The sequence below is a fragment of the Crotalus tigris genome, unplaced genomic scaffold, assembly GCF_016545835.1.
Source record: "Crotalus tigris isolate CLP2741 ecotype Arizona unplaced genomic scaffold, ASM1654583v1 scf7180000018556.678853, whole genome shotgun sequence".
NCBI classification, from domain to species: Eukaryota; Metazoa; Chordata; class Lepidosauria; order Squamata; family Viperidae; genus Crotalus; species Crotalus tigris.
Genome location: NW_024097075.1, coordinates 150,422 through 176,860, shown reverse-complemented (window position 1 = coordinate 176,860; position 26,439 = coordinate 150,422). Strand labels below are relative to the sequence as shown.

The 26,439-nt window shown below is 34.0% G+C and overlaps 1 protein-coding gene across 1 annotated transcript in view; it reads right to left on the bottom strand.

Moving 5' to 3' along the window:
- The window catches only part of SMC3 (structural maintenance of chromosomes 3), a 28,691-nt gene extending 4,914 nt beyond the window's left edge, over positions 1 to 23,777 (bottom strand). Inside the window, exons 1-25 of the mRNA XM_039354518.1 lie at positions 23,690 to 23,777; positions 21,992 to 22,067; positions 19,996 to 20,034; positions 19,663 to 19,730; positions 18,524 to 18,595; positions 18,314 to 18,393; positions 17,240 to 17,318; positions 16,211 to 16,328; positions 15,047 to 15,222; positions 14,807 to 14,887; positions 14,352 to 14,516; positions 13,869 to 13,990; positions 13,138 to 13,351; positions 11,135 to 11,238; positions 7,938 to 8,037; positions 7,214 to 7,374; positions 6,564 to 6,705; positions 6,139 to 6,289; positions 5,510 to 5,662; positions 4,048 to 4,199; positions 3,692 to 3,850; positions 2,986 to 3,093; positions 1,263 to 1,371; positions 566 to 813; positions 265 to 477 (exon numbers count right to left, since the gene is read on the bottom strand). Coding sequence (XP_039210452.1) covers positions 265 to 477; positions 566 to 813; positions 1,263 to 1,371; positions 2,986 to 3,093; positions 3,692 to 3,850; positions 4,048 to 4,199; positions 5,510 to 5,662; positions 6,139 to 6,289; positions 6,564 to 6,705; positions 7,214 to 7,374; positions 7,938 to 8,037; positions 11,135 to 11,238; positions 13,138 to 13,351; positions 13,869 to 13,990; positions 14,352 to 14,516; positions 14,807 to 14,887; positions 15,047 to 15,222; positions 16,211 to 16,328; positions 17,240 to 17,318; positions 18,314 to 18,393; positions 18,524 to 18,595; positions 19,663 to 19,730; positions 19,996 to 20,034; positions 21,992 to 22,067; positions 23,690 to 23,704 — 3,105 coding nt within the window. The 5' untranslated portion in view covers positions 23,705 to 23,777. The remainder of the gene's footprint in view (positions 1 to 264; positions 478 to 565; positions 814 to 1,262; positions 1,372 to 2,985; positions 3,094 to 3,691; positions 3,851 to 4,047; positions 4,200 to 5,509; positions 5,663 to 6,138; positions 6,290 to 6,563; positions 6,706 to 7,213; positions 7,375 to 7,937; positions 8,038 to 11,134; positions 11,239 to 13,137; positions 13,352 to 13,868; positions 13,991 to 14,351; positions 14,517 to 14,806; positions 14,888 to 15,046; positions 15,223 to 16,210; positions 16,329 to 17,239; positions 17,319 to 18,313; positions 18,394 to 18,523; positions 18,596 to 19,662; positions 19,731 to 19,995; positions 20,035 to 21,991; positions 22,068 to 23,689) is intronic.
- Between the last annotated feature and the right edge of the window lie 2,662 nt (positions 23,778 to 26,439).

Genomic DNA, 26,439 nt, shown 5'->3' with positions numbered 1-26,439 from the left:
TTTTGGCTGGGTCTTATGACTATAAACATCTGACAGTTATCAAGTAATAATGTTTATAGAAAACTTTTTTGTTCCCTAACTTTTAACATAACTTAATATATTTCTAAGCAGTTTACAACTAAACCCATTTCTTTTGGAATGAAGTTAAAATGACTTCAAAACCACTTATATTTCAGAAATCAAGAAAAGAAGCTAATATTTATTAAGGTGTTTAATTGCAAAGAATATGCATTTTCAAATGTTAGAACTATTGTCAAGTGATACCTGTTTGAAAGTCAGCTGGATCGCTTCATATTTTCTGAGTTCAAGGACATTCATCAATTCCATGATGGATTTGTAGCCCCTATCTAACTCTTCTTGACGTTTTATCAACTTTTCTTTCTGTTCTGAAAAGTTCACAAATTGATCTAGAGCCTTTTTATTAACGTGGCTATATTTTTTCAATTCTGTGTTGCATTGTTCCAGCTTGCGAAAGAGCTGCATAAAAGAGTTAAAAAATTATAAGCATATGATTATTACCAAACATCTATCATCTTTGACCATGAAAACTAGAAATATCTGTTACCTGCTTTAGGCTCAAAGTTTGGTATTTTTCAAAGGCTTCTTGGGGAAGAGAGCCCAGTTCTCTGATTTTCTTCATACACTCTTCTTTTTTCTTCAGAAGCATACCTTGCCTGTTAGTCATCTTTTCAAGTTCTTTTGTGTCATGATTAATAGCATCCATGTGTTCTTTCTCCATATTCTTCCAACGCTCCATGCTTTTCTGAAGTTCTTTTATCCCAGCTTCTGTTTTATCAATTGAATTGTCCAAGTCTATTAAAGTAAAGACAAAGTATAAAAATACTAAACTAGATAAATATATAAAAGAGGAAAATAATACTGAGGAATTATAAAGTAAAAAGTAGAACAAAGAAAAGCTATACTGATTGGGAACAAGGGAAGGAAGTTGATGCAGGGGCCAGAAGAAACATTAGTTCTGAAAAATGGAATGAACAAGTCTTAATGGCAGCAAGGTTTAGGCCAAAAGCAAGGGAATCAACTATAAAAATAAGGGCAAACAGTATACTGTTGAATCATTCTAAAACATTTGTAATATACTCAAAAGGCGTAAATCTGTTTGAAGAAAAATTTATAACACTTAGGTTGTCCTCATTCTATTTTTATTATTTGGGCTTTATTTTTGTCCTAACAACATACATATATGTTTTAGAATGTTTTAAAAAGGAAACTATTATTTTCTTTGCTTAAATAAGATTACCAACCATCTGATCGAGCCAATGTATCCTTTACTCGTTTGTTGATTGCCTCAAGTTCAGACGTTGTGGCTGTAAGAACAGTGCCACCTTCTGTCTCTCTCAGTTCGTTGAGCTCCTAAAGGACAAGAGTTAACAACATTTACATTCATCAAATCACTGCAATATATTACTAATGTTCAGGATGAACAGAAATTGCAGTCTAACAATATGTATAAAATCGCATATACAGAGAGAGACATAGAGATTGGGCATTTATTAAATCATTAGGCATTTCATGATATTTGAAGTCCTTAAAATATTTAGAGGGAAAGTGTCTCTGCTCAAGTTCATTTAAAATTTTAATTTGTAATATGATTTGTAATATGATATAATCAACTTTTTCACACAATTTGGAAACTGAAGACTGTTGCATATTTATATAAATTCTAAACCTCCTCAATCTTAAAAAGACCAGCTAGTGCACAAAAAGTAATGGCAATGAGCTAGCACATAAATAAAAGACATAAAATAGAATAATTCCAGCTACATTATTATAAGAGGCCAACACATCTAGCACTTATGATTCCCATCAATCAGGACCCATAAGCTTCTAGAACATCTGATTACGTTTTAACTATTTTCTGGAAGGCAATGAGAGTGGGAGCCATCCTAGCCTTGAAGGTTAAGTGTTCAATAGCCCCCTCCCACCATAATTTGTAGCAAATGGGAAGATTCAACCGGTATTTGTTCATATCATGCAAGCAGAAAGAGTCTGGGCTAAGCCTCATAAAAAGCCAGGTCTGGAGCCATATAAACAATAACTAGCATCTTAATTTCCAAGAAACAAATAAGTAAGCAGCTTCTGCAACAAAGATGTTAGATAACAGTAATAACACGTTTTAATAATTTTATCAGCGGCTGTATTTTCATCAGCTAGCATTTCTGGAGATTTTGAGAACATCCCCATGTAAAGTGAATAGAAGCAATCCATACAGGAGAATCAAGGATAATAGGAACTGAGGCTGCTTTACCAACAAAAGACCTCCTGACCACTAACTATTTTTCCAGCAGGAACTGTGATTCCAGAAGAACCTAAAACCAGATTTCAGATATGGTACAAACCTAGATAAAAAAGAGTTTCCAAGTTGAATTAAATTCTGTATCAGATTTATTTTTGAAATATAAAACTAATTTGGATATCAAGGCATAGTCCCAGAACTTAATTAGCCACTCTTCTGCACAAAGACCTGTATACATTTTTCAATAGGAAGTTGGGGGGGGGTGTTCTTGCAGCAGTTACCATGTATACAGCTAATTCAGTATATTTGTGGGAATGTAAGACATTTAGTAAAAAAAAATCTGTATCAAAATGTGTTTTATTTTATTATAAATTATTTTTTAATGAGCTGCCATCTTGAATTTAACAATAATTCTTGAATAACAGTAAGAATCACATTTGATGCCCATTTTTTTTTAAAAAAAAAATCTGCCCCGATACCACAAAAGGACTTTTTTCTTTTTGCCTTAAAAATTTCCCCCTTTCAAGTTAAACGTTCACCCAAAAGGTAGTTGGTAATTTCAGGGAAGTGTGGCTAAATCTAAACCATCTGGGTTAGGAAAGTGGGTTATTTTTTAAAGAGAGTTTAGAAACATATTTACTCCCCTTCCTCACAATAATGATATGCAAACAGAGCCACTATGTTGAAATCAAGATTTGTTTTAAAAATGGATAAAAAATAAAGTATCCTACCTGCTCAACTTGGTCTAAACGCTTTCTTAAATTTTCATTGAGGTAGGTTTCAACTCTAGTGATGATGCCTTCAAGCTTGATCCTCTCATTCAAAAGTTGTCTGTTTTCCTATAAAGCAAGAAATATCAATTCAATTTGCATAATATTTCAAGAATTAAGTAATATGGATTTTTAAATTACAATAAAATATTTCCACAAAAACTTTCTAAACCTCTCTGCTACTTTATATGAAATGCATCTGGTATATATTCCAATCAGGACCTTCTTAACAACAGATAAGTTAATCAACTACTCAAATGTTTTCAATCTCATTAATTTTAAGACGTCTGTACGTAAACTATCAGAACGCTACAACCAGCATTGAATTAAGATAAGAAAAAGGTTAATACACATGTACTGAGATTATATATCACACTAGGTTGTGGTTTGCTTAGCAATGGTTTTCCGACTAAGATTGATTCAGATACTGAATTGTAAATAAACCGAATGGTTAGAGTCAGACAACATGCTAAGTCAAAACTTGTTTACCATATTATGGCTTACAAAATATTTATAGCTATACACAGGTAAAAATATGTCTATATATCTGCTATAAATAAATACTTAGATTACTTAAGGAAAGTTAAACAAATTGTTATTTTTTAATTTAATAACTCTCAAACATAATTAAGACTGCAATTTGATTCTGAAACTTGAACATGCTTACTTGCTGTAGCTGTCGGATTTCATCATTAAGTGCATCAACACGTTTTTGGTCCTCTAAGCTAAGTTGAGATAACAGATCTGTTCCCAATTCCGCTTTTAATGATTCTCGGGTTGATTCCATAGCATGTAAACTTGCCTCTAAACTTTGTAAACTGCGTTGCTAAAATGAGATTAAGCCGAGTATAATTATTCATTCATGAAAGAAGCCTCCTGGTTCAATTAATTTTGTAGCTATTGATTTTTCTTCCATCACTTGCTTCTTCTTTTGAAACTATTTAGCATTAACCCTATTCTTTGTCTTTGAATTCTACAACTGAAATGCCTCCCAAATGGCAAACATTCTCAGATAATCTGTACCTTAGGCATAAATGTTTTTTCTGATTGCTGTCTCTTCTCTTTCAGCATCTTCATCTCTGACAAAATGCTGTCTCTGGAAGCCTTGAATTTTCTTTGCTGTGTTTCTATCTGCTGCATTTGATTCATCAGTTGATCAATTTCATTATTAATTCGTGCCATGCGCTAAGGATAAATTCTGTCCATTGTTAAAAGTGATGGATTACATATAGCCCAATATGCTAAAATGGTTGTAAGCTTCGTCATATCAATAATGCTTCTTTATATCATTGTAGAAGAATAAGTTAAATGTTACAATTAAAAAATCTAATTTGCTTAAAATGATAGATGAGTAATCATATCATCTATTTAACTTAGCCAACTAATTGCAGACTATTTATTTATTAGCAGAATTGTTAGGATTCTGGTTAGCAGAGAACAATTCCAATATACAATAAATTAAAATAGAAAATCATTATCACCACTACATCATTATCTAGCTATGATGACCAACCAAACATAACTAAAGTCTGAAAGTCTGCTAGAATAATACCGGTAACTTTTTCCCAGAAAACAAGAAGGCCTGAAGTTGCTTACACCTTCAGAACTAAAAGTGCACTTTAGTGCAAGGGGCGATGATCACAGAAATGTAACATTACTGGCCTGACCCTTTTAAATAGCCATACTATATGCTCCAATGGAAAGAATGTATAATTTATAAAAGCCAGAATTCTTCTCTTTTGGAAAGGAGAATGAGTTCTAGTCAACATTCAAAATTAATTTGTAAGATTAGTAAACAGCAAAAATGAATTCATAAACTATAGAGAATGCTACTCTTAAAGAAGTGCTTTGAAATATACACGCACAGAACACATATGAACACAGATCACTTAGGAGAGATGGGCAGTATAGAAATTTAATAATTTAATAAAAAATATCTTTTTAGGGAGTTAAAACATGCTTATCTTTTTTTAGGCTCTCACAACTACTCCCAGAAATTTCTGTATGTTTCCATAAAGCCGTTTGACTTGTCCCCTTCCTCCTAGGACAAGCATGTCAAACTCGCAACGTCATGTGACATCACATGATGTATCAGGACTTTTCCCCCATTGCCAGCAAAGAGGTGGGCGCAGTTTTGGTGTGACGCATCCGGCCCATGGGCCAGCAGTTTGACATGCCTGTTCTAGGAGAAGCCTGGTAAAAGTCATATCTGGTTTAGTGAGTCAAAACTGTATGTGTTCACCTGCATATACCTCCAGCTTGATGTTCTCTTCCAGGCCAAGTACCTTAACAGATCCTCAGCTCAGCAACAGAATATCCCCCTTTGAATTTCCAGACAATGGTTGTGAGGTACACATGCGTTCACATACATACAAGTATACCAATATGATGTTTTCATCATATTCAAGTCAACTACTCATTTACATACAGCACATCTCACAGCAGTATTTTACAGACAAGCAAGCAGATAATATATGAAGGATATTTTCAATGTTTCTGCGCAGATTTTCATTGAGTTTTGCTTCAAGTTCTCCAAGTTCCTCTTCTGCTTTCCTAACATCTTTTTGGAGTTCAAGTCGAGACTTTCTTGTATCATAATAACCTCCAGTTAAAGCCCCTCTGTGACTGACTTGATCACCTACAACAAAAATGTTCTGTTGAATAAAAAATAATTTTCAAACTGGACTGCACATGAAACAATTCACCTGACAGAACGTACTGTGATGAGTTACATGCATAAGATGAATCCAGATCAATGCACTGCTACTTCTATATGGCCAGGACAACAGTTTACCAGAATTTACTTTCAGCAAATTCTAATTGTTATTTCATGGGAACTGAGAACTGCAGTTTATGCAGTCAATGCTTAAACATGCTAGCCTCAAGATAATTGAATCAGTTATTACAATATAAGGAGTATTGAAATATTATTGAAATTTTTCTCAGTACACAAAAGAAATTATGACATTAGCAAACACAAAGCTCACTTATTTTAAGCTTGTCTTCACTCATGATTTAATCTGAAATGCTGGCACACTGGATTTAATATTGTATTGGGCAGATCAAATACAAAATATGTATTTACATAATAAATCAAACTGTAACAAACCATACCTTCCAAAGTAATACAATCCATAGTAAAAGCTCTAGCCAACTGTGTAGATACTTCCATGCTTCGACAAATAAGAGTCTTTCCAAAAACGTGTTTAAAGGCTTTATCGAATCTTGGATTGTACCTCAGTTTACTGATCATTGGAATAGCATCCTGAAAATAATAATCAAACCAAACATCTGAAAAATTTGCAAAACAAGGAGAATTTATCTTAGATTTAACAGATGCAGATTAAATAGACTGTATGATCTAACCAGAACCACAAGGAATAAAAAGCATTGAAATGCAAAATACAAATAATACTGATTATGAGAGAAATCAAAGGAAAATATGAGTTAAGGCTATTGAAGATCACAACATACAGAGAGAGATATTGTAGTCATATAACTCAACTACTAGTAAATTATTTATAGCAAAACCAACTTACATTTGTTTCAGGATATGCAGTATCTCTAACATCCAGTTTGTTCAGAGGAAGAAAAGTCACCTCCCCTGGTAGATTCATTTTATTGAACTCCATCAGTATTTTAGTACTAACCTCATCAGAATCTACAATGTGATAAAACAATCTGTAATAAAAAGAAAATGAGGGTTTACTGTAATTAAGACAACACGGTATATCCTATTCCTTATATTCAAGATAACCATAAAAAGATGAATAAACTATCAGTCAAATGTATGTAATCATAGCTTATAACTGAGTCAGGCAATTTTTGTTGTTTCTCTTAACTACTTGCTAAGCAGCTTGCTTTTGTATTGTTTCTTACAGTAAAACTATCAATATATGTTACAACCAGGCGGTTTATCAACTGCCTGCTTGCAAGTCCAAAACCGATTAAGGCTGAGAGAAAGGAACTAGCCCAAAGCTTCTATACCTAAGGGAGGACTAGAATCAGAATCTCCCCTCTTAATCCATCACCTTAATCACTGTAGCACACTGTCTAAAATGTTGATAGCAAGTACTGTTGGAATTCTCTTCAAAATATTTGAAGCCTATGCTTGCCTCAAAAAACCATTTATCATTTTAAGTGCAACACAAAAACACAGTTACAAAAAAATAACTAGTGATAACTATACCTATTTCCTGCAGTAACTTCAACACAGGTGTAGAAGGCCGGCTCACATTCAAAGTTATTCATTACTATTCCATGATAGCCATTCAAAACATGTTGATTAATGCCTTTACGACGAAAATGCTCCAGAACCTTGTTTATGCTATCAATGCCATTTAGAATAGCCTGTTTATAATAAAATAGAATTCATTGTAAATCCTGTATTCTGTGGAAATTGTCTATGTCCAAGGTCGTTAACACTTTTAGGTTTCACAACAAACTTGATTACCTTGTTTATAGCAGAGAACAAAAAGTCTTCAGAATTGCTATTACTTTATATGTATTTTATACAATTATGTTTAGTGTTTTTTCTGTACATTATAATATATATAGTAAATTAATCATTTACATAAATAGATGTGTTTTTTCTGCATATTATAAGATCATAAATTAATCACACACACACACACACAAATAAATAAGTTTGTAAAGCTATTACTATGTGAATACATATAGACTTAAGTAAATGTTTGGTGTATGGTGCTATTTTATATGGAAATCAAATTCTGATAAACCATGATTATAATTTTATTTCATCAAAGTTTTTAGTCTTTACTACTCTTTTTTACTTTCAAGACTCCTATCATTCTACTATGCCCCATAAGACATTAAGAAGCCTAAAGTATAAGAACTGCATTATTTACAATAGGTCTTTGAGCAAAACACTAATAATTATAATCATTATCTACCTTTCCTGTTGCTGCTCTAAGAAGTTGTTGTTTCTTCTCCAAATCCTCTCTCTTTGCAGCAAGAGCTTGCTGTTCTGCATTCTCTTCTCTCCACAAATAACTGAAAAATATTTTTAGAGATAGCTTTAAAAGGAGACAATATAAATATAATTTTTATTAATGTGCTATGCAGCATTTCGAAGTAGAATACCTACATTGTGCGCCCAATTATTATGCAAGTTGTATTTTAGAGGATTTTCTTATTGAACAACTACAGTGCTCCCGGTCAATCCAAAATGTTAATGAACCTCAAACCTGAATATTTAAGAGAGTAAAAGTGAGGTTTTGGCTTTCATAGGAAGATATCTGTGCAAAATTATTGGGCAACTATTAGTGTGCAGAATTATTATGCAACTGAGAAACCAAAATTTGGCTATCTCACTCGTTTATTTGCATCTGTTAAAAGTGAGAATAATAAACAAACAACTCAAAATGTACAAATAAACATTTCTGACATTTCAAAAAAACAAAAACAAAAAACCAGTGACCAATATAGCCACCCTTCTTTTCAATAACAGTCATAAGCCTTCCATTCATGGAGCCTGTCAAGTTTCTTGATCTGTTGAAGATCAAAGTTTTTGCAGCAGTAACCATAAACTTCCCAGACACTGTTCAGAGAGGTATACTATTTTCCTTCACTGTAAATATGCTGTTTAAGGGCCCATAAGTTCTCAATAGGGTACAGGTCAGGTGAGGAAGGGGACCATGTCATTATTCGTTCATCTTTAAGGATTTTAGTGGCTAGCCACGCAGTGGAGTATTTCGATGCATGCAATGGAGCATTGTCTGCATAAAAATCACAGTCTTCTTGAAAGATGCAGACTTTTTCCTGCACCACTGCTTAAAGAGTCTTCTAAAAACTGGCAGTAGGTTTGGGAGTCTATTTTGAGTTCATCTTCAACCTGCAAAGGTCCAACTAGTTCACCCTTAATAATACTAGCCCATACCAGAACCCCACCTCCACCATCCTGGCATCTAAGTCAAAGTAGAGTTCTTGCCCATTACTGACGCGGCCACGGGCCCATCCATCTGGTCCGTCAAGAGTCACTCTCATCTCATCAGTCCATAAAACCTTTGAGAAATCTGCCTTCAGATATTTCTTGGCCCAGTCTTGCTGTTTCAACTTATGTGTCTTGTTCAGTGGTGGTTAGGTTTCAGCATTCCTTACCTTGGGCATGTCTCTGAGCACTGAAACCTTGTACTGGGCACTCCAGGTAGGTTGCAGTTCTGGAATATGACAGCACTGGAGAATAACGGGTTCCTGGTAGCTTCAAATATGATTCCCCCCCCCCCAAATCTTTGGCAGTTAATGTGCGCATTTTTTTCTCAACACATTTCCTGTGACCCTGTTGACTATTTGCAACAAAACATTTGATGGTTCTGTGATCATGCTCCAATATCTTAGCAATTTCAAGAATGCTACATCCTTCTGAAAGACTTTTCACAATTTTTGACTTTTCAGAGTCAGTTAAATTTCTTTTTTGGCTCATTTTGTCTGTGGAAAAGAAGCTACCTAATAATCATGCACACCTTGATATAGGGCAGGGGTCTTCAAACTTGGCCATTTTTATGACCTGTGGACTTCAACTCCCAGAATTCCCGAGCCAGGCACACTGGCTGAGGAATTCTGGGAGTTGAAGTCCACAAGTCATAAAAGGGCCAAGTTTGAAGACCCTGATATAGGGTGTTGATATCCTTAGACCACATCATCCCTTATTACACAAATACACAACACCCAATATGCTTATATCCACTAAGCATTGAAGTTTATACAACTTGGACGTGGAAACTATGCATGACGATGATATGGTCAAAATACTCACTTGCCTAAATAATTGTGCACACAGTGTATATTTGAATTTTCTCATAATAAAACAACCTTCTCATAAATTATTTTAATTCATTCCAAGAATTATATTGTATGCTATATCATCTCTTTTGTCATTTGTCTTATATACTAAGTAGCACCTTAAATAGATTTATGTTTAATAAATTAGATCATGTAGGACCTATTTTTAGATTGTAAAATATTATCTGCTGCAATATTTGCCTTTAGAATTGGAAAATAATGCATACATACATAAAATTAAACTATATCCCTCAAACACCCAAATTATTTTCTGTGAACCACCTAATTCTATTTATTTATTCTAACAATTTTCAGCTTTTGGAAAGTGAACAAAAGTATAAGCTCAGGAAGTCTAATATTATCCCATAATGGTGGGGATAAATTAGTAAAACACATTAGGTTAGTGGCTTTCAAATTTTGGACTGTAACAAATTTGAAAAAAGTTGCAAAGGGGGTTGGAGGAATATTTTTCTACAAAGCAAGATTCTTAGCAGAATTTGCTTCAGCTTTGCCTGGACAAGCTTACAGATTTCCAACTTCATTCACATTAAGCCCAGTTCTAACATGTTTCAGCTTTGCATTTGCAAACCCAACACAGAAAAGTTGGCTTGCTATGAAACGTTTTCCCACTCTTCCTGGACAAGCCAGAGGATTTTTATTTTATACATGGATTACAACTTAGCTATTAAAAGTATATTGTGAAACCATTATTTGAATATATTACATTGCATGAATTACACAAATTCTTCCATTATTTTAGAGTAGCAAGACACTGCAATATTTGAGAACCCATAAATTAGTCTGCAATAAAATAGCACTATTGAAAATCTAAGGTGAAATTTTATTTCCTTCTACCAGTAGAATAATAAAACAGAAGTATTATTTTTGTTTTTTGAGTAGAATGCTGAGGGACACATTCAACGGGCAATGCAAGGATTATAATTAAATGGTTAATGCAATTGTTTCTCACCCATTTAATTATAATTTGAAGCAATTTTTAAAAGAGCCATATCCAAAGATTTTGGGAAGAAGTCTCTAGATCATGAGTGTCAAACTCGATCACATCACGTAACATATTGTTGCATATCATGACGTTTTTTGCCTTTGCGGAGCTGGGGTGGCCGTGGCCTGTGTGTGACGCATCTGGCCCACGGGCCGCCAGTTTGACACTCCTGTTCTAGATGCTCAAGCTAATCACCCTGGTCTAAGGTGACATCTTCATAAGAATACATTTTAACAATAGGGAAATTTATACATACATATTCTTACAAGCATAAATAAAAATGTAAAGACTCAATAAATTACTAACTTTCTTTCACTCTGTAGCTCATCTTTTTTGTTTTTCACTTCATAATATTTTCTGTCCAGTTCTTCAACACGAGCTTTCACTTCATTGAGATCTTGATCCAATTTCTAAAGTACGTAAGAAAAGTGTTTTAAATACACGTCACAATTTTTGCTAACTTTAACACTATTAAGCAACATCAACTTTACAAACAAGTTTGGAATTCAATAATTTTTTTTCAGCATTTAGATAAACAATGTAAACAAACAAGCAATTTAGATCGGTTTTTAGTGTAGCTGAATGCGAATAATTAATACAAGATAATACACTCAGTTATTAAATGATGCTGTAGCTGAAGTGGAGAGAAATGGATCACGCTGTCAATATTGTAGCCTACCACCTGAGATATGTTAAAAATGGTTCTGTGAGTAAAGGTACAATTGTCATGATCTTTACCGTAGAAAACAAAAAAGAACAATTCAGTGGTGGACTGAATACAAGTATCTATAAATGATCACAAATGAGATCTGATCTATACTCTGTAAATAGAAGTATCAGTTTATGTGGTTGAAACCATACCATTCATTACAATTAACTATTCAATTTTATTAAATTAATATATAGCTTTTTTCAAGATTAATAATGGTAAGATGTATAAATTGTTTTTTTATTAAAAATGAGTCTGTAAAATGAACATATTGAACATTAACATGATTAGTTGGCCAACAAAATATTATTTAACACTGAAATTATCAAAGATGTATTCAGGAGTGTCAAATACATTTTGGAAATGCAATCAATGTGAAGGCGCTTTTATCATCTTTGGTGGACATATAAGAAAGCTAAGAAATACTAGGATCAGATGTGTATTTTGGTTCAGAGAATTCTTAAAATAAATGTACAATTGAAACTAGAGGCTTTCTTTTTAGGCTTGACAGATGAATAGATTGAAAGAAAACATGGAATTTTGTTTCCTTATATGACAACAGCAGTGAGACTTTTGCATGAACACAGATGGAAAGTCTTACAAATTCCTGCACTGAAAGATAGTGAATTTGATAGAATTCACTGAGATGGCAAAACTGACTACACTGATTAAAAGACTTTTCCTTGTAATTGAAAGAAATAAAACTGAAATTTTGGGCCATGACAATTAGAAGAGTTTATAATGACAAAAATATTGTGTGTTAATATGGATTTTAGAATAAGAGATTAAGGTATTTTATATTTTATCTGTACTGAAGAAATTTGTTTTTTTCTAATTTTTTTACCTTTTTTCTTCTGCACTCCTAATTTTGCTTTTGAGCTTCTCTTTTTATAATTCGTATTTTCTGTTTCAATAACAATTTCAACAAAAAATAAAATTTAAAGGAAGAGTTGTTTTTTTAAAAAAAAAATTGTATCCATAAAGCATTTGCAGAATAATGCTCAACGAAGGGGAAGCATTTCTCCTCCAACTTACTACACTAGTTATCAGGGATATATTCAAAACATCCAGTTTCAAGTGGTTTATTACCAAACTGAAATATGGAAATATGGATGAAGCCAAGTTATCAGGCTTTATCTCACAAACAAGAATGAATCATTTTCACAAGCAATCCAACAACTAGCATGAGATTACTGAAGAAAATAAGGCAACCCAGTAAAGATTTTCAGCAACTTCAGTGATTTAAGAACAAGCTATGTATATATATGTTTAATAATATTTGTATCTGTGTTTGTATGTAAATACAGGGTTTAGTCTTGAGTCACTATAGTTTTGCATTCCTCTTTACCTTATTAATGGATTACTTAATCTGAGATGTAGTATGTGTGATTAACATTTCTTTCATAAAAAGAATCTCTGAATGATGTGTAAACTAGGACCTACGAACATTCTTGCTTAGCATTGTTTGTGAACAAGGAAGGTACAGTTTACATATTATATCCAGAAGTGTAGTTTCCAAGAATAGCTCATCCATCATTTTATATATATGAAATACAGGAATCAGGCTAAATTATGTGTATCAACGAGCTCAAATACTTACACTGTACTGTTCCAGGTTCTTCTCTTTGTTAGCCTCAGTATCTTCCAAATCCTTATGTATAGCTGCAATCTGTCTTTTCTTGTCATTGATAGCTTGATCTAAGGACCTGAGTTCTTTCTTAATCCATTTATCTCTTTCTTCTTTAGAGGTAAATTGACTTCCTCGGCCTTGCTTTGCATAAAGATCAGTTCTCTCCTGGGTAGCCTGGGCTAGTCTGTTCAAAGGTAATTAAGAGTTTTAATAGAACTATCATAGCCAAAATATATTCATTATATGAATTCATTTTCTTAAACTATAAATAAATGTACCATAACTAGTTTTTAATTCTAAAATTTATATGTATTCTTATCATTTCCTGCACATATAAATTATAGGAGACGTAATGTAATAAGGACATAAAATAGGATAGGGAACTTGTACTGACCAAAATTTACACTTTGGTGTTTTGTTTTGCATTTTCTGCCTTCCAGGTAAAGGATAAATTGTTAAGAGTTGTGATATAGAAAAAGTAGTATATTGCAAAGTGAGCATGGCTATAGAAAAATTAATACCCATATATATCCAAAAAAGAAAAAGGGACAACTTCCAGAACAAAGTAGCAGGAAAAAAGGTATTTGCCTTGATTTTGAAGTAACAGTTATAATCTAACATTTTTTTAAACCCTGCAGGGCACAAACATTGGGTATGGAGAGCTGTTTCTAAATATTTTTTCAAATTATTAGCTTTCACACCTGGCGATTCCTCGTTCTTCTTTTTCTTTTACACTGTTGAACTTGGGTTCCGTTTCTGCCAGTTCTTTCTGCTTTTCTTCAATTTTTTCAAGAAGTTTCTGTCTCTCCTTCAATAGTCTTTTCTGAAAATAAAGATAACACGATAGTCAGAAGTATGCAAAGCCAGTTTTGTATTACAATAAAAAGTTTTAATAACTTAAAAAATGTAATAGAAAGATGTTTAGAAACTTCCTGCTTTCGATGCATAAATATTCAAAGTAACATCAATACAATCTTGATAATAGAACTGTCAGCTCTGTCATTTACTATCATTTTCAGTAAATGATTTATAACTTAGTGACCACTGTAATCCTTGGGCAAGCTTTTCCAGAAAAACATGAAAAGATGAATGCTACATAGAATTTACTCCAGTTCATATTCTTTTGATAAATAGCAGAAATAAAGAAAAAAGATAAGAAAGTTCTTTCACTATGGGACTCTTACCCGTTGTTCACTATTTCCAGCAAGTTCATCTTGCAAATCTTTTGCTTTAAGCTCTAACTTGGTCCTTTGTTTTATCTGTTCTTGTCGCTCAGCACTGAGTTGCTCCTTCTCTTCTTTCATAGCTGAAATCTTTGTTTTCAGTTCACGGACTTGTCTTTCAATTTCCTGCATACAAACATGGTATTAATAAATACTAAGCAAAAGAAATATAGCAATTCTCAATATCTACATAACAAGATTTAACCAGGGAGATTCATATGGGAACTAATTTTGGGAAGTTTATCGCTGATGTTATCATTACATTACATATAAATGGAAATATGAAATCCTACTTGTCATATAGACAATCCATTTATTCATTCTTTCTGTATTCTACCGCAATCTTAGTCCACAGATTCAGATATTTTACCTTTCTTTGGAAAGTTGGAAATATCTTAAGTTATGTTAATTTTTACCTCCATTTTATCTCGAGCATCCTGTTGTGCATCTCTTAATTGCCTTGATTTCTCTCCATTTGTTTCTCGTTTCGCTGAAAGCTGAAAACATTCAATAATTAACCTTTGTATACTACTGGCAATGTAATAATAATACTATAGGCAATAATATTGCATAAAGCATAGCTATAAAAATAGTTTTTATGGAAAAAAAGGGAAATTGGCATTTATTTTTAACACACAACTAAAACAATAACTTACTTCATCAAGTTTAGCTCTGGTTTCATTTAGTTCCTGATTATAAATGGTATATTCCAATGCTCTCCTCATTTTATCCCATTTTTGATACTGAGCTAATTCTTCCTTCTCCTCTTCCAGAGTATGTAATCGCTCTTCAATATACTTCAACAGCTCATTTATTTTCTCCCTTTTCCCTTCTTTAAAAGTCATTCAGAAACAAATTAAACAAGAGCATTATTAGCAAATATTAGTAAATATGTGCCTTTTAATATATTCTACATGGAATGCAACCAAACTGAATCCTTTTAAGGGCAATATGAATACTTTATTCTAATAGTGAACAACCTGTATTCATATTTTGTTCTCAATGTTTTACTGAATGGTGGTGTCACATTTTAATAGATTTACCTATGTATGGAAAAATAATTAAATATACCTTAAATATATTTATGAACAAAAACACAAACAAAAACATCCTCCCCCCCCCCCAAGATAAGCATTTATTTAATGTCAGTTTCCATTAGAAAGTTTGTCACACTGCCAATGCATTGTCTGGGAGAGTAGCTGCAGTTTATAGACAGTTCTTGACTCACGACCAGAGTTGGGATTGGAACTTCCATGACTAAGCAATGTAGTCGTTACGTGAATCACGCCCAACCATATTTTTGTGTGGTCATTACCATGATTAAGAGATTCACGCAAATCTGGCTTCCCCATTGACTTTGCTTGTTATAAGCCCTCTGGGAAAGTCACCAATAGAAATAGGTGACCTCCAGACGCTACAATCATCACAAATACAGGCTGATTGCCAAGCACCTGGATTTTGATCAGATTACCATTGAGAACCAGTCATAATTGACTTTGTTCAGTGTCACTGTAAATGTTAATGATCATTAAATGAATGGTTGTAAGTCAAGTACTACCTGTAATTCATGTAAGTCTAAGCTGAACACTACTGCTTTACAAAATATATGTAAATCCAGAGGTTTAACTGTCATTTTTCCATGTAGGAGCAATGAATATGTATATGAATATAATACAAAGATAATAATTATCAGATGATGTTACAAATATCACTTTGTTTTAAATCCTATGTTAAATGCAGTCCCCAAATTAGTACAATTAAAATGTGTGAAATATCAATAAACTGAAATATTATGCAAACTCAGATATAAATTAGGTTACCTGTCTCCTTCATCAAGGAAATACTCTCTTCTTTACGTTCATCATATACTCTAGTTCCAGCTACTTCTCTGAGCAATTTTAGCCTCTGAGAATCAGGAGCTGTGGCCATCTGATTGATCTAGGAACAACAACATTTTCTTTCACTGTTTTTGTTTATATGTAGAAACCAAACAGGTAATGCACTAATGACTAATATGAAATATTAATGTGATTTTATAATTCTTATAATTTATAATTATCTTCAGACTAATCATGCTGCTCCAACTAGTGAGAATGTGAATATGACATCCTGAAGACATTCCCCCCTCAGTCTTTCCCATTTAAAAAATTTATTAGCCCGTACTCTTAAATATGTTTACTGTGTCATTTGCTGCAACTAGAGTGTTATCAAGCTATTCCAGACAAAATGTAGCTGTCACTTAATAATGATCAGTGCAAGTGTTATAATCAATACTTTTATTATCTCTAATAAAAATTATTACAACCAATTCATGTACTATAAAATGATTTGTTTGTTCTGAAAATGTTAATGGATTGATATTTTCATGGAAGATAAACCTGATCTGTACAATTATTCTTATTTTAAATTGTTACTCTTATTATGCCATAATGTAATAATATAAGATTGAAACTGGAAAGGAAAAACACATTGTATTTGAAGCACATAATAAACAAACAAATGGAGAACATATTTTGAATAGTTCAGATTAAGGAGAAATATAAATATTAATGAAAATTAGTCAATTAAAGAAGCAGTTTGCAACCTTTCTGGATCTACAGACTGATAGTGGAGGTGGCAGCAGGGGGGGAAGAGGGAATGATTTTTGCCTGTGCAACCTAATCCTGTGTGTGCATAAATGAAGCTTCTTGCTCTTGCCCACCACTTGCATGACCCAATACCAATCCACGGCCCAAAGGCTGGGGACCCCTGAATTAAAGTATAATTAGAACTCCTGTTTCAGTTGTAGTGGAAACTTTGAAGGTTATGAACTTTTCTTTTTGCAAAATAGTTAGTAGCTATTGTCATACCTTTCCTTGCTTAACAATATAATAGGGATTGCTGCGAGAAAATCCAGCACTTTCAAGGAGGTTCATGACATCATTTTTCCTAGAAGTAAATTTTAAGCCAATTTTATAAACATTGTACACAAAGGTAGCATAAAAACATTTAACTAACCAATGTCCTTCTATTAATTCATTAAAATATTTTTGCTTATTTGTTATTTTGAAATGGCATTATTCAATTTTTTCCAGTATTACCAATTCAATTTTTTTAATAAAATTTAAATCAAACCTTAAATTTAGTTCCTGCCTCAGAACTATAGTAGGGGAATGAGCAGCCATAACACATTAATAATCAAATGGAAAACAATAACTGGAGTGTGAGTCCTTTTTTCTCTACCCTTTTGTTTCGTTGATTCCAATAGGAACAGAAGTAATGCATCTCTAATGATAAGATTCTTACCACCACTGCTCTAGATACAGTATTTCAAAGCTTTTCCAATCCAGTCCAAAATATTTATTTATATATTTTGTCTTTTTTATTACAGAAGAAATAGTCAGTTTTTCTAAATAGCTATATACTGAGCCAGTAGGGATCCCTTTCTATCTGCAGAAATATTTCTATATCATAAATATACAACTCATTTTAAAGCCTTGGTAGTTACAATAGCTAATTTAAGTCCAAATGTTTTAAAATATTTTAGTTATACAGGTAGAAGATGGAACTTGATAAATTAAGGGATTTGCAATGAATATAAATATGAGCTGTGGTTGTGCAGTGGTTAGAATATAGTACTGCAGGCTAATTCTGCCGACTGCCAGCAGTTCGATTCTCACCAGCTCAAGGTTGACTCAGCCTTCCATCCTTCCACGGTCGGTAAAATGAAAACCCAGATTGTTAGGGGCAATATGCTGACTCTGTAAAGCGCTTAGAGAGTGCCGTAAAGCACTGTGAAGAGATATATAAGTCTAGCTGCTATGGCTATAAATATAACAAATAAAAATATTCAAAATAGTTACCTTGTGTACTAATTTAAAATTTCATATAGAAACATTTCATGCAGAAATCAAATTGCTTTCATAAATAAAACTGCCACTTACGTCACCATTTTCTTGTCTAAGAAATATTGGTCTTTTTTAGCTCCAATGACTCTGCGAAGAGATACCTCTTCCTTATCAATCTTAAAATAAGATAAAGTGCAAACATTAATTTCCTGGATATAATTTTTGATCAAGATATTTATATTATCCTTTTAATTTAAATAAAAAACCCAAGGACTTATAAAATAAAAATTAAAATATTTAACTTACCGGCAATCTGTTGTCTGAGTTATCAAAAATAATTTCCACAAACGCAGAGATAACCCGAGGTCCTGTGCCTTCCTAAAAAAATATTTAAGTTATCCAAGTTTTAAAATATTTTCTACAATGTTTTGGTACCCTATTTTTCAAAGCTTATGTAGGTATAAACTCTATTCTTCCTAGAAAATCTAAATATTTAACTTTGTGTAATAGAAGGCTTAATAATACAATCAAATCACTAAAATATTGTACTTTTTTTCCTTCACTAAATTAGTATAAATATTAGGCTAATTAAAAATAATTACACTAGCTAATTTTAAAATAATATTTTATGATACCAGTCCCAAGTTAGCAGTATTTTGGGGGGGGAAGTCTATTTCTGTTAATGAGAATATGTTTTGAAAAGCCTAAATACTAGGGAATGGACATATGGGTTAAAAAAATAAATCCATTGATTGATGAAAATAGTGAAAAAGAAGGGGAAAAGTAAAAAAGAAGGGATGTGATTAGAAAAGTATGTAAGAAATTACATGGAAAGATTTATGTGGAGGAGGAATGGCACGACTCTAGTATCACTTGAGCCGAGGTGGCGCAGCAGTTAGGGTGCAGTACTGCAGGCCACTTTAGCTGACTGTGTTCAGCAGGTCAGCGGTTCAAATCTCACCGGCTCAAGGTTGACTCAGCCTTCCATCCTTCCGGGGTAGGTAAAATGAGGACCCAGATTGTTGGGGCAATGTAAATATATATATATATATATATATATATATATACATTGCTTACTGGTGTACACCGCTTAGAGAGTGCTTGCACTTAAAGCGGTATATAAGTCTCACAAATAAATAAATAAACTTGGCTCCAAACCTCAACAGATTTCTCCAAAAATAATGTAGCCCTGGGTTCCCTTTCCTTCCTCACCTAATTCCATAATTCATCTCAATAGTTAGGACAAAGCAAAATAAATTCCACAAGTATTTCTTCAATTCTGATTGAAAGAGAACTAGGGAATGATTCAATTTATTAAGGATTTTAAAATCATGGGAATTCACTGGAGTTTACACTGCAATATATATGTATATGTATATATGCAATATATATACATATAATTGAAACAAATTATTTTAGTAATTATCAGTCAACATCTTGCTTACATGCAACAAAGCCAGCCTTTGCTCAGGACGAAGATGACTGAATTCATCACTGAGAACAAACTGAATTGCTGTAATAAAAAATACATGATTTAATTTGTACGCTATATTTTAATACTGAACTTCCTGAACATTTATTTTATAAAGTATTATATAGAAAGTACTACAGATTATGTACAAGTACTTAGCCTTTATATAGTTGTATTTGATTTGTCTTTAAGATATTGTACTGCTTGAGAGAAAATACAAATGTATATGGCTGTCATGCACAATATTATCTACGTATTTTTAATATAAACTGGATTATTTAATGCAAATTTGAAAGTTTATTCTTACCATAGAAAAAGTTGCTTTTTCCGGAACCATTTCTGCCCACTAAAAAGAAACAATAAAAATTATATAAATGTTGATGTCACTTCATTATAGGAGTATTTTAAACTGGTTTCAGAAGATAGATTTATAATTTTACATAAAATTACATCTATGAAAATAAAATTGCAAAACAGAATTAATTACCCACATTTAAAATCAACTAGACACTTTGATTTATTTTTATTTTATAATACTTTTAAACCACCTTCTACTATATGGACATTTTCCAATTTTTATTTATCCTATCTGTATCACAGTCTGACACACTTATATTCCTCCATTCAGACTATTTCATTATGTAACAAGCCTGGAAAACAAGCTGCTAAAAAGGGGAAAAGTGATTCCCATAAGGTTTATTAGCAATATAACATTTGAGTTGTGAGAGGGACCTTGGAGTCCTAGTGGACAATCATTTAAATGAGCCAGCAGTGTGCTGCAGTTGCCAAAAAAGCCAACACAGTGCTAGGCTGCATTAACAGAGTGATAGAATCAAGATCACGTGAAGTGTTAATACCACTTCACAATGCCTTGGTAAGGCCACACTTGCATACTGCAGTTTTGGTCACTGCAATGTAAAAAAGATGTTGAGATTCTAGAAAGAGTACAGAAAAGAGCAACAAAAATGATTAGGGGACTGGAGGCTAAAGCATATAAGGAACGGCTGCTGGAATTGGGTATGTCTAGTTTAATAAAGAGAAGGACGAGGTGGGACATGATAGCAGTGTTCCAGTATCTCAGGGACTGCCACAAAGAAGAGGGAGTCAAGCTATTTTCCAAAGCACCTGAAGGCAGGACAAGAAGCAACGGATGGAAACTAAGCAAGGAGAGAAGCAACCTAGAACTAAGGAGAAACTTCCTGACAGTTAGAACAATTAACCAGTGGAACAACATGCCTCCAGAAGCAGTGAATGCTCCAACACTGGAAGTCTTTAAGAGACTGGACAGCCATTTGTCCGAAATGGTATAGGGTTTCCTGCCTCAGCAGGGGGTTGGACTAAATGACCTCCAAGGTCCTGTACAACTTTATTATTATTATTGTTATGGATCATCACACAGTCAGCCAGATGTTCAGACTGGATTTGGCATTTTGTCTACCTATCGAGTCCTTACCAAGGACCTGGGATAGGCAGATGTGGATATTTGATGGTATTACAGATATCATCGCAGGATGGAAGCAGTTCCTAGTAAGTCCGCCTTTTGCAATTGTCTAATGGCAAATTTGTCAATGCCAATGGTGTTCAAGTGGTGCTTGAATTATTATTATTATCTTTTTCCAAACTATTTACTCTGGCACAGGAGCTTCAGGTACTTCATGTCTTAACCATACAGTTTGAATGAAATACAAATATAATCTATAGAAAGATTAAATAAATGAGAATTCCATTTTTATTTTAATACAGGTAGTCCTCAACTTACAACCGCAATTGAGCCCAACATTTTTGTTGCTAAGTGATACCTTTGTTAAGTGAGTTTTGCCCCACTTTATAACTTTTCTTGCCACAGTTAAGTGAATCATTGCAGTTGTTAAGCTAGTAACATGGTTGTTAACTGAATCTGGCTTCCCCATTAACTGTACTTATCAGAAGGTCACAAACAGCAATCACATGACCCCAGGACACTGCAATTATCATAAATATGTTAGTTGCCAAGATAGTTGTCATAAGTGTGAAAAACAGTTATAAGTCTCTTCTTTTAGTGCTATTGTAACTTCAAATGGTAACTAAACCAATTCTTTTAAGTTGAAGATTACTTGTATTGGTTGCATAATTATTTATTTTTATTTATTCAATTTAGACACCATCCAACTCCAAACGTATAGTGAGTGGCTCAGTTTAAGAACAAAATGTTGCACAACATTTTGAAGTTTTACTATACAAAAAATATTCAGAAATGTTCAGTAGTATTTGCATTATTTAAATTATATCTAATTAGTATTTATCCATTGTAGTAGAGAACTTACCAATGACATTATGTTTTGAACTGAAGGGATCTACTATAGTTTGATCTCTATAACTTCTAAATCCCTGGATAATTACCTGAAATAAGCAGAGTTATTTTTTTAAAAAAGGAAATGAGCAGATTAAATTATATAACAACTTGCAGATTTTAAACTAAAATATTCCAACATAATTAATCTACATTCATTCAGTACATATTCATTCTTGTTGCACCTTATGTTTTAACAGAGATCAATATTCCATATTGCAACATACAATCTAGGTAATATATGTTGAAGATCACCTAAGGTCTTAGCTAATAATAAATGTTAGTATAGAAAAGAAGATATGCATTCACATATCCCAAAAGCGCTCTGCTTATAGCATCACAAAATTCTTTATTCATTAAACAATCTAGGGTCACCACGCATCCTTATTATCTGTGCTATGCCCTCTACCATGTCTACATTGCACCACATATATGAAACAACTTTTTTTTAAAAAAAAAATGGTGATAATTTTCATTTCTGAGGTTTTAGATGGCCTGTCACTTTTCTATGTTCTCTAATCTTTTTCCTACACACTCATTCATCTAACAAACATTTTACCCCAAAACACATTAATTCCAGAATATTGCACAATTTTCCTAAAACTTATCTCGAGTTCTTCTATTATCATCACAAACTGGGACATCACATGCAATATTATTAGTCCTTCTTGCAAGCACATCTAGTTGACACAACACAGATGATACAACGCATTCTTTCTTCAAATGTATTACATCCTTCCACTTCTCAGACACACACAATTAATTCAAATTTATTTCATGCTCTCTACTTTCTTACATTGCAAGTTGCCAGATGGGCCTGTAGGTATTCACCTTCACTGCCTATCAACTACAATCCTTAATCTACACACTAATCTAAAGGTGTTTTTCAACCTTAACAACTTTAAGATGTGAGGACTTCAACTCCCAGAATTCCCAGCCAGCCATGCTAGGAATTCTGGGAGTTGTCAAGACTTGAGAAACGCCGACCTAGCGACTTCACTGTTGTCTGCACCCAATCATTTGGAAACACGTGTGGTGTATTGACAGTTCCTCAGGATGCAGCAACACACGTGAAACCATCTAAGTACAATGCACTGGGGCTTGTGGGGGGGGGGTCAAAGCCACGTCCCAAACCACCCATCCGAATTCATTTTCTTGATCTTCTGCCTCACGAGCAGTCAAATTTCTCCTGCAATCTTTGCAACTCTCCTTTGCCATTTCTTCAGATCGGCCCACAATCTTCCGCTTATTTCTTCCCGACCCACTAATTTTACGTCAGCGAAGAACTGCCGCCTCCCCCTTCTTGTCCTAACCATCATCGCGGCAAGGAAGACAGCAGCCCGTGAGGGATTCAGCCCTATGCTCCCCCCCCCCCAACGAAGGGCCTGAAGATGGGCCGCCCTTCTTCTGGTCTGCCCTTGAAAAGCCTTCCAAAGCAAAAACTAGCCCGAGGCCACCGAGGAGTCTCCACAGCAACGATCCGGGCCTGCGTTTCCTCTCTGCTCCTGCTGGAGCCCAGACCCAACAAGCACTGTCCTCCTTCCCTCACGCCCCCAACCCAAGCACCCCTCTCCCCAAGTACTCCTCTCATCAAACCCTATATGGCTGTTCATTTCTATTTTCCATGGAAAATAAGCTGCTACCCACAAATTCTACGCCCAGTGCGGAGTACCTGCTTAATATACATCGCAGCAGCACCCCTTTCCACCGATCAGCGCCCACCCGCTCAAGCCGCGCACAAAATGGCCGCACATCTCCCCCCCCCGCCGGTCCTCTTTGGAACGAACTATTTGACCAAAGAAAAGGGGGGGTCAAGGAAAGCGCCTTAGGAAAGGGGAGCGGGAAATGTCACTTTTTTACACTTTATGGAGATGTCAGTTATGTCAACAGCTCTGGCCTAACAGTCAGAACTCGTGGTAGACTCCGTGTTAAAATAACCGTCTCTTATATGCCCTGTCAGAATTTGGTTCAACCCATAGTAGCGATTTGGGCGCCAAGACAAGTACAGCCAATGGGAGAGGTTGGAGAGTGCAGGAGATAAATAAAGTCTTCGCGCTGTTTTGTGGGAGGAGAGTTTTCAATCAGCTTCGGGCAGAGAATGGGATGTGTTTTCATAGCCAAAAGTGCACCATCCGTGCAGGAAAGGGAGGTGCAACTGGCCTTGGAAGAATTGGAAATAAAACAGGCGAGGACTAAGAACAATCTAGTTCGGAAAAAGAAGGGATATGGCTATCATTTTGTGGCCTATCATGTTTGCTCTCATAAAGGAGCTGATATTATGAATAATTTATTGTTAATCGTGTGTGTTTCGGGTTTTTCATTAGGAAAAGAAAAATAGTTGTCTACCTGTAACTTTGAAAATATATGAGTGCATTTTACTGGGTTATTCATTGTTTTAAAATATTTTTATAGTGTCTTTTGTCACTACATAACCTTCAAAGCAGTTTATAACATCTTGGAAAACTGCAAAAAGCATTAAAAAGATAACAGTACTTAAAATTTTTATTAAATTTATTAACTGCCCATCTTACCACATGGTAATTCTGGGCTGCTTTCAATATTAAAAGATATTTTTACAAAACCAATACACAATAGGAATTAAATAAAAAATAGATTAAAAATATAAATGCACAACCCTAAGTCAGAGATGGAGAGGGAGGGAGTGGGATAAGGGAGGCAGGATTTGTTAGTCTCAACCACCCCCAATTTTAAAAATAATGCAGTATCAAAAAGCCTTTTAAGTCCCCTTTGAAAGCAGGGAAGGAGCAATGTGCAAATCTTTCACAAGTACAGTACCACAGCAAAAAGAACATCTCATCTCTTGTCCCATCAACTTTGCGAGTCCTTTATAGAGAGATTTAAAATCCATTAAAAGTTTTTTAATTTTAATTTATAACAGCCAATTATGTCTGAAAACATATTGCCAATCAGTTCAGCTGATATGGAATATGAGATATGCTATGTTTGGCAATCAATACAGAATCCCTAATAGAACTATTTTTAATGTTTGAAGCTTGTATTTAGATAGGAACATACAAGAAGAAAGAAAAGATAATTCCATATGGTAATTCTGAAGTAATGAGGCCTGTGATCAAGAATTGATAGAGACTCCCAAAATTAATCTGCAGTAGGCTAGTCTAATAACTGAAATTGGTTTTAGATATTATTTTTTCCCAGAAATCTAAGGACATCTGTTTTTGAAGCATAACATAAACTCATAGCTGCATTCTGAACCCAGCAACCCTTGTTTGAAAACAATCCCATATGGAATACGTAAGGTGCTTTGACATATCAAAGCTATATGCAAAGCTATAAATCAGATGCAAAGCTATAAATCAGGAGATTTTGATTTCTGGTCCTTTTTTAGGCATGAAAGTCAACTGGGTAATTTTGGACCAGTCACTCTTTCTCAGGTTAACCACCCTAAGGGGTAATTGATGGGAAAGTAGGAGGAAGAATTAGGTATGCTTTGATTTGGTCAAAAATGAAATCAGGATAAATAATTAATTAAATAATAAATAAATGTAGCCCACCAGGACATTGATCAATAATTTTACTTGTTCAAAGTGGCAAAATTGACATATCAATCAAAACCTATACATATAGAACAGAGCTCTCCTCAAGATTCCAGTTTCATATTTCCATTACATGCGTTCCTCCTACTCTGATGCCAAGAGGAGATCATGTTAACATAGATATTGCCGCTCAAGCAGTATGACATTAGCATACATTTATTGGGCAATTTGTCTTTCATCTCATTCCTCCCAGGCTGTAGGCTGCTGTCTTCTGCTAAATACTAAATACTTTACAAAACACTTTACATTTTACTCAATTTACAACCATTTATTTAGGTACAATTTGAATTCACAATGGCAATGTAAAAAGTGAATTAGGACCAATTCATGCATTTATGATTGTCCCAGCATCTCCACAGTCACATGATTAAAATTCTGGTTTGGCAACTAGTATGCATTTACAATGGCTGCAGTGTCCCAAGATCATGTGATCACCATTTGTGTCCTTCCCAGCTGGTTTCCAACAAGCAAAGTCAATGGGGGAAGCTGGATTTCCAGATGACATTATTCACTTAACAGTTGCAGAGATTTTCTTAAGAATCATGGCAAAAAAGCCATAAAATCTGCTGGGACTTTCCTTGGTAGAACCTGGAACATCACCAACTTCAGGAAAAGCTAACATCAATGTTTGCTGAACCAGTGTATTTAATGTCTGGATGAGCCAATAGAATGTTTTCTATTTCCTTTTTCCTAAAGGATTGACAGATCTATGGCCAAGCAATAGATGGCAGCAAAGAATTGGTCTCCCTTAATTGCTATGTAGAAATAACCAGAATATGTGCAAGCCAGACAAAACCAGTGCGTAAGTTATTCTTAAAGTCTTGATATATGTATGAGATGTATTCAG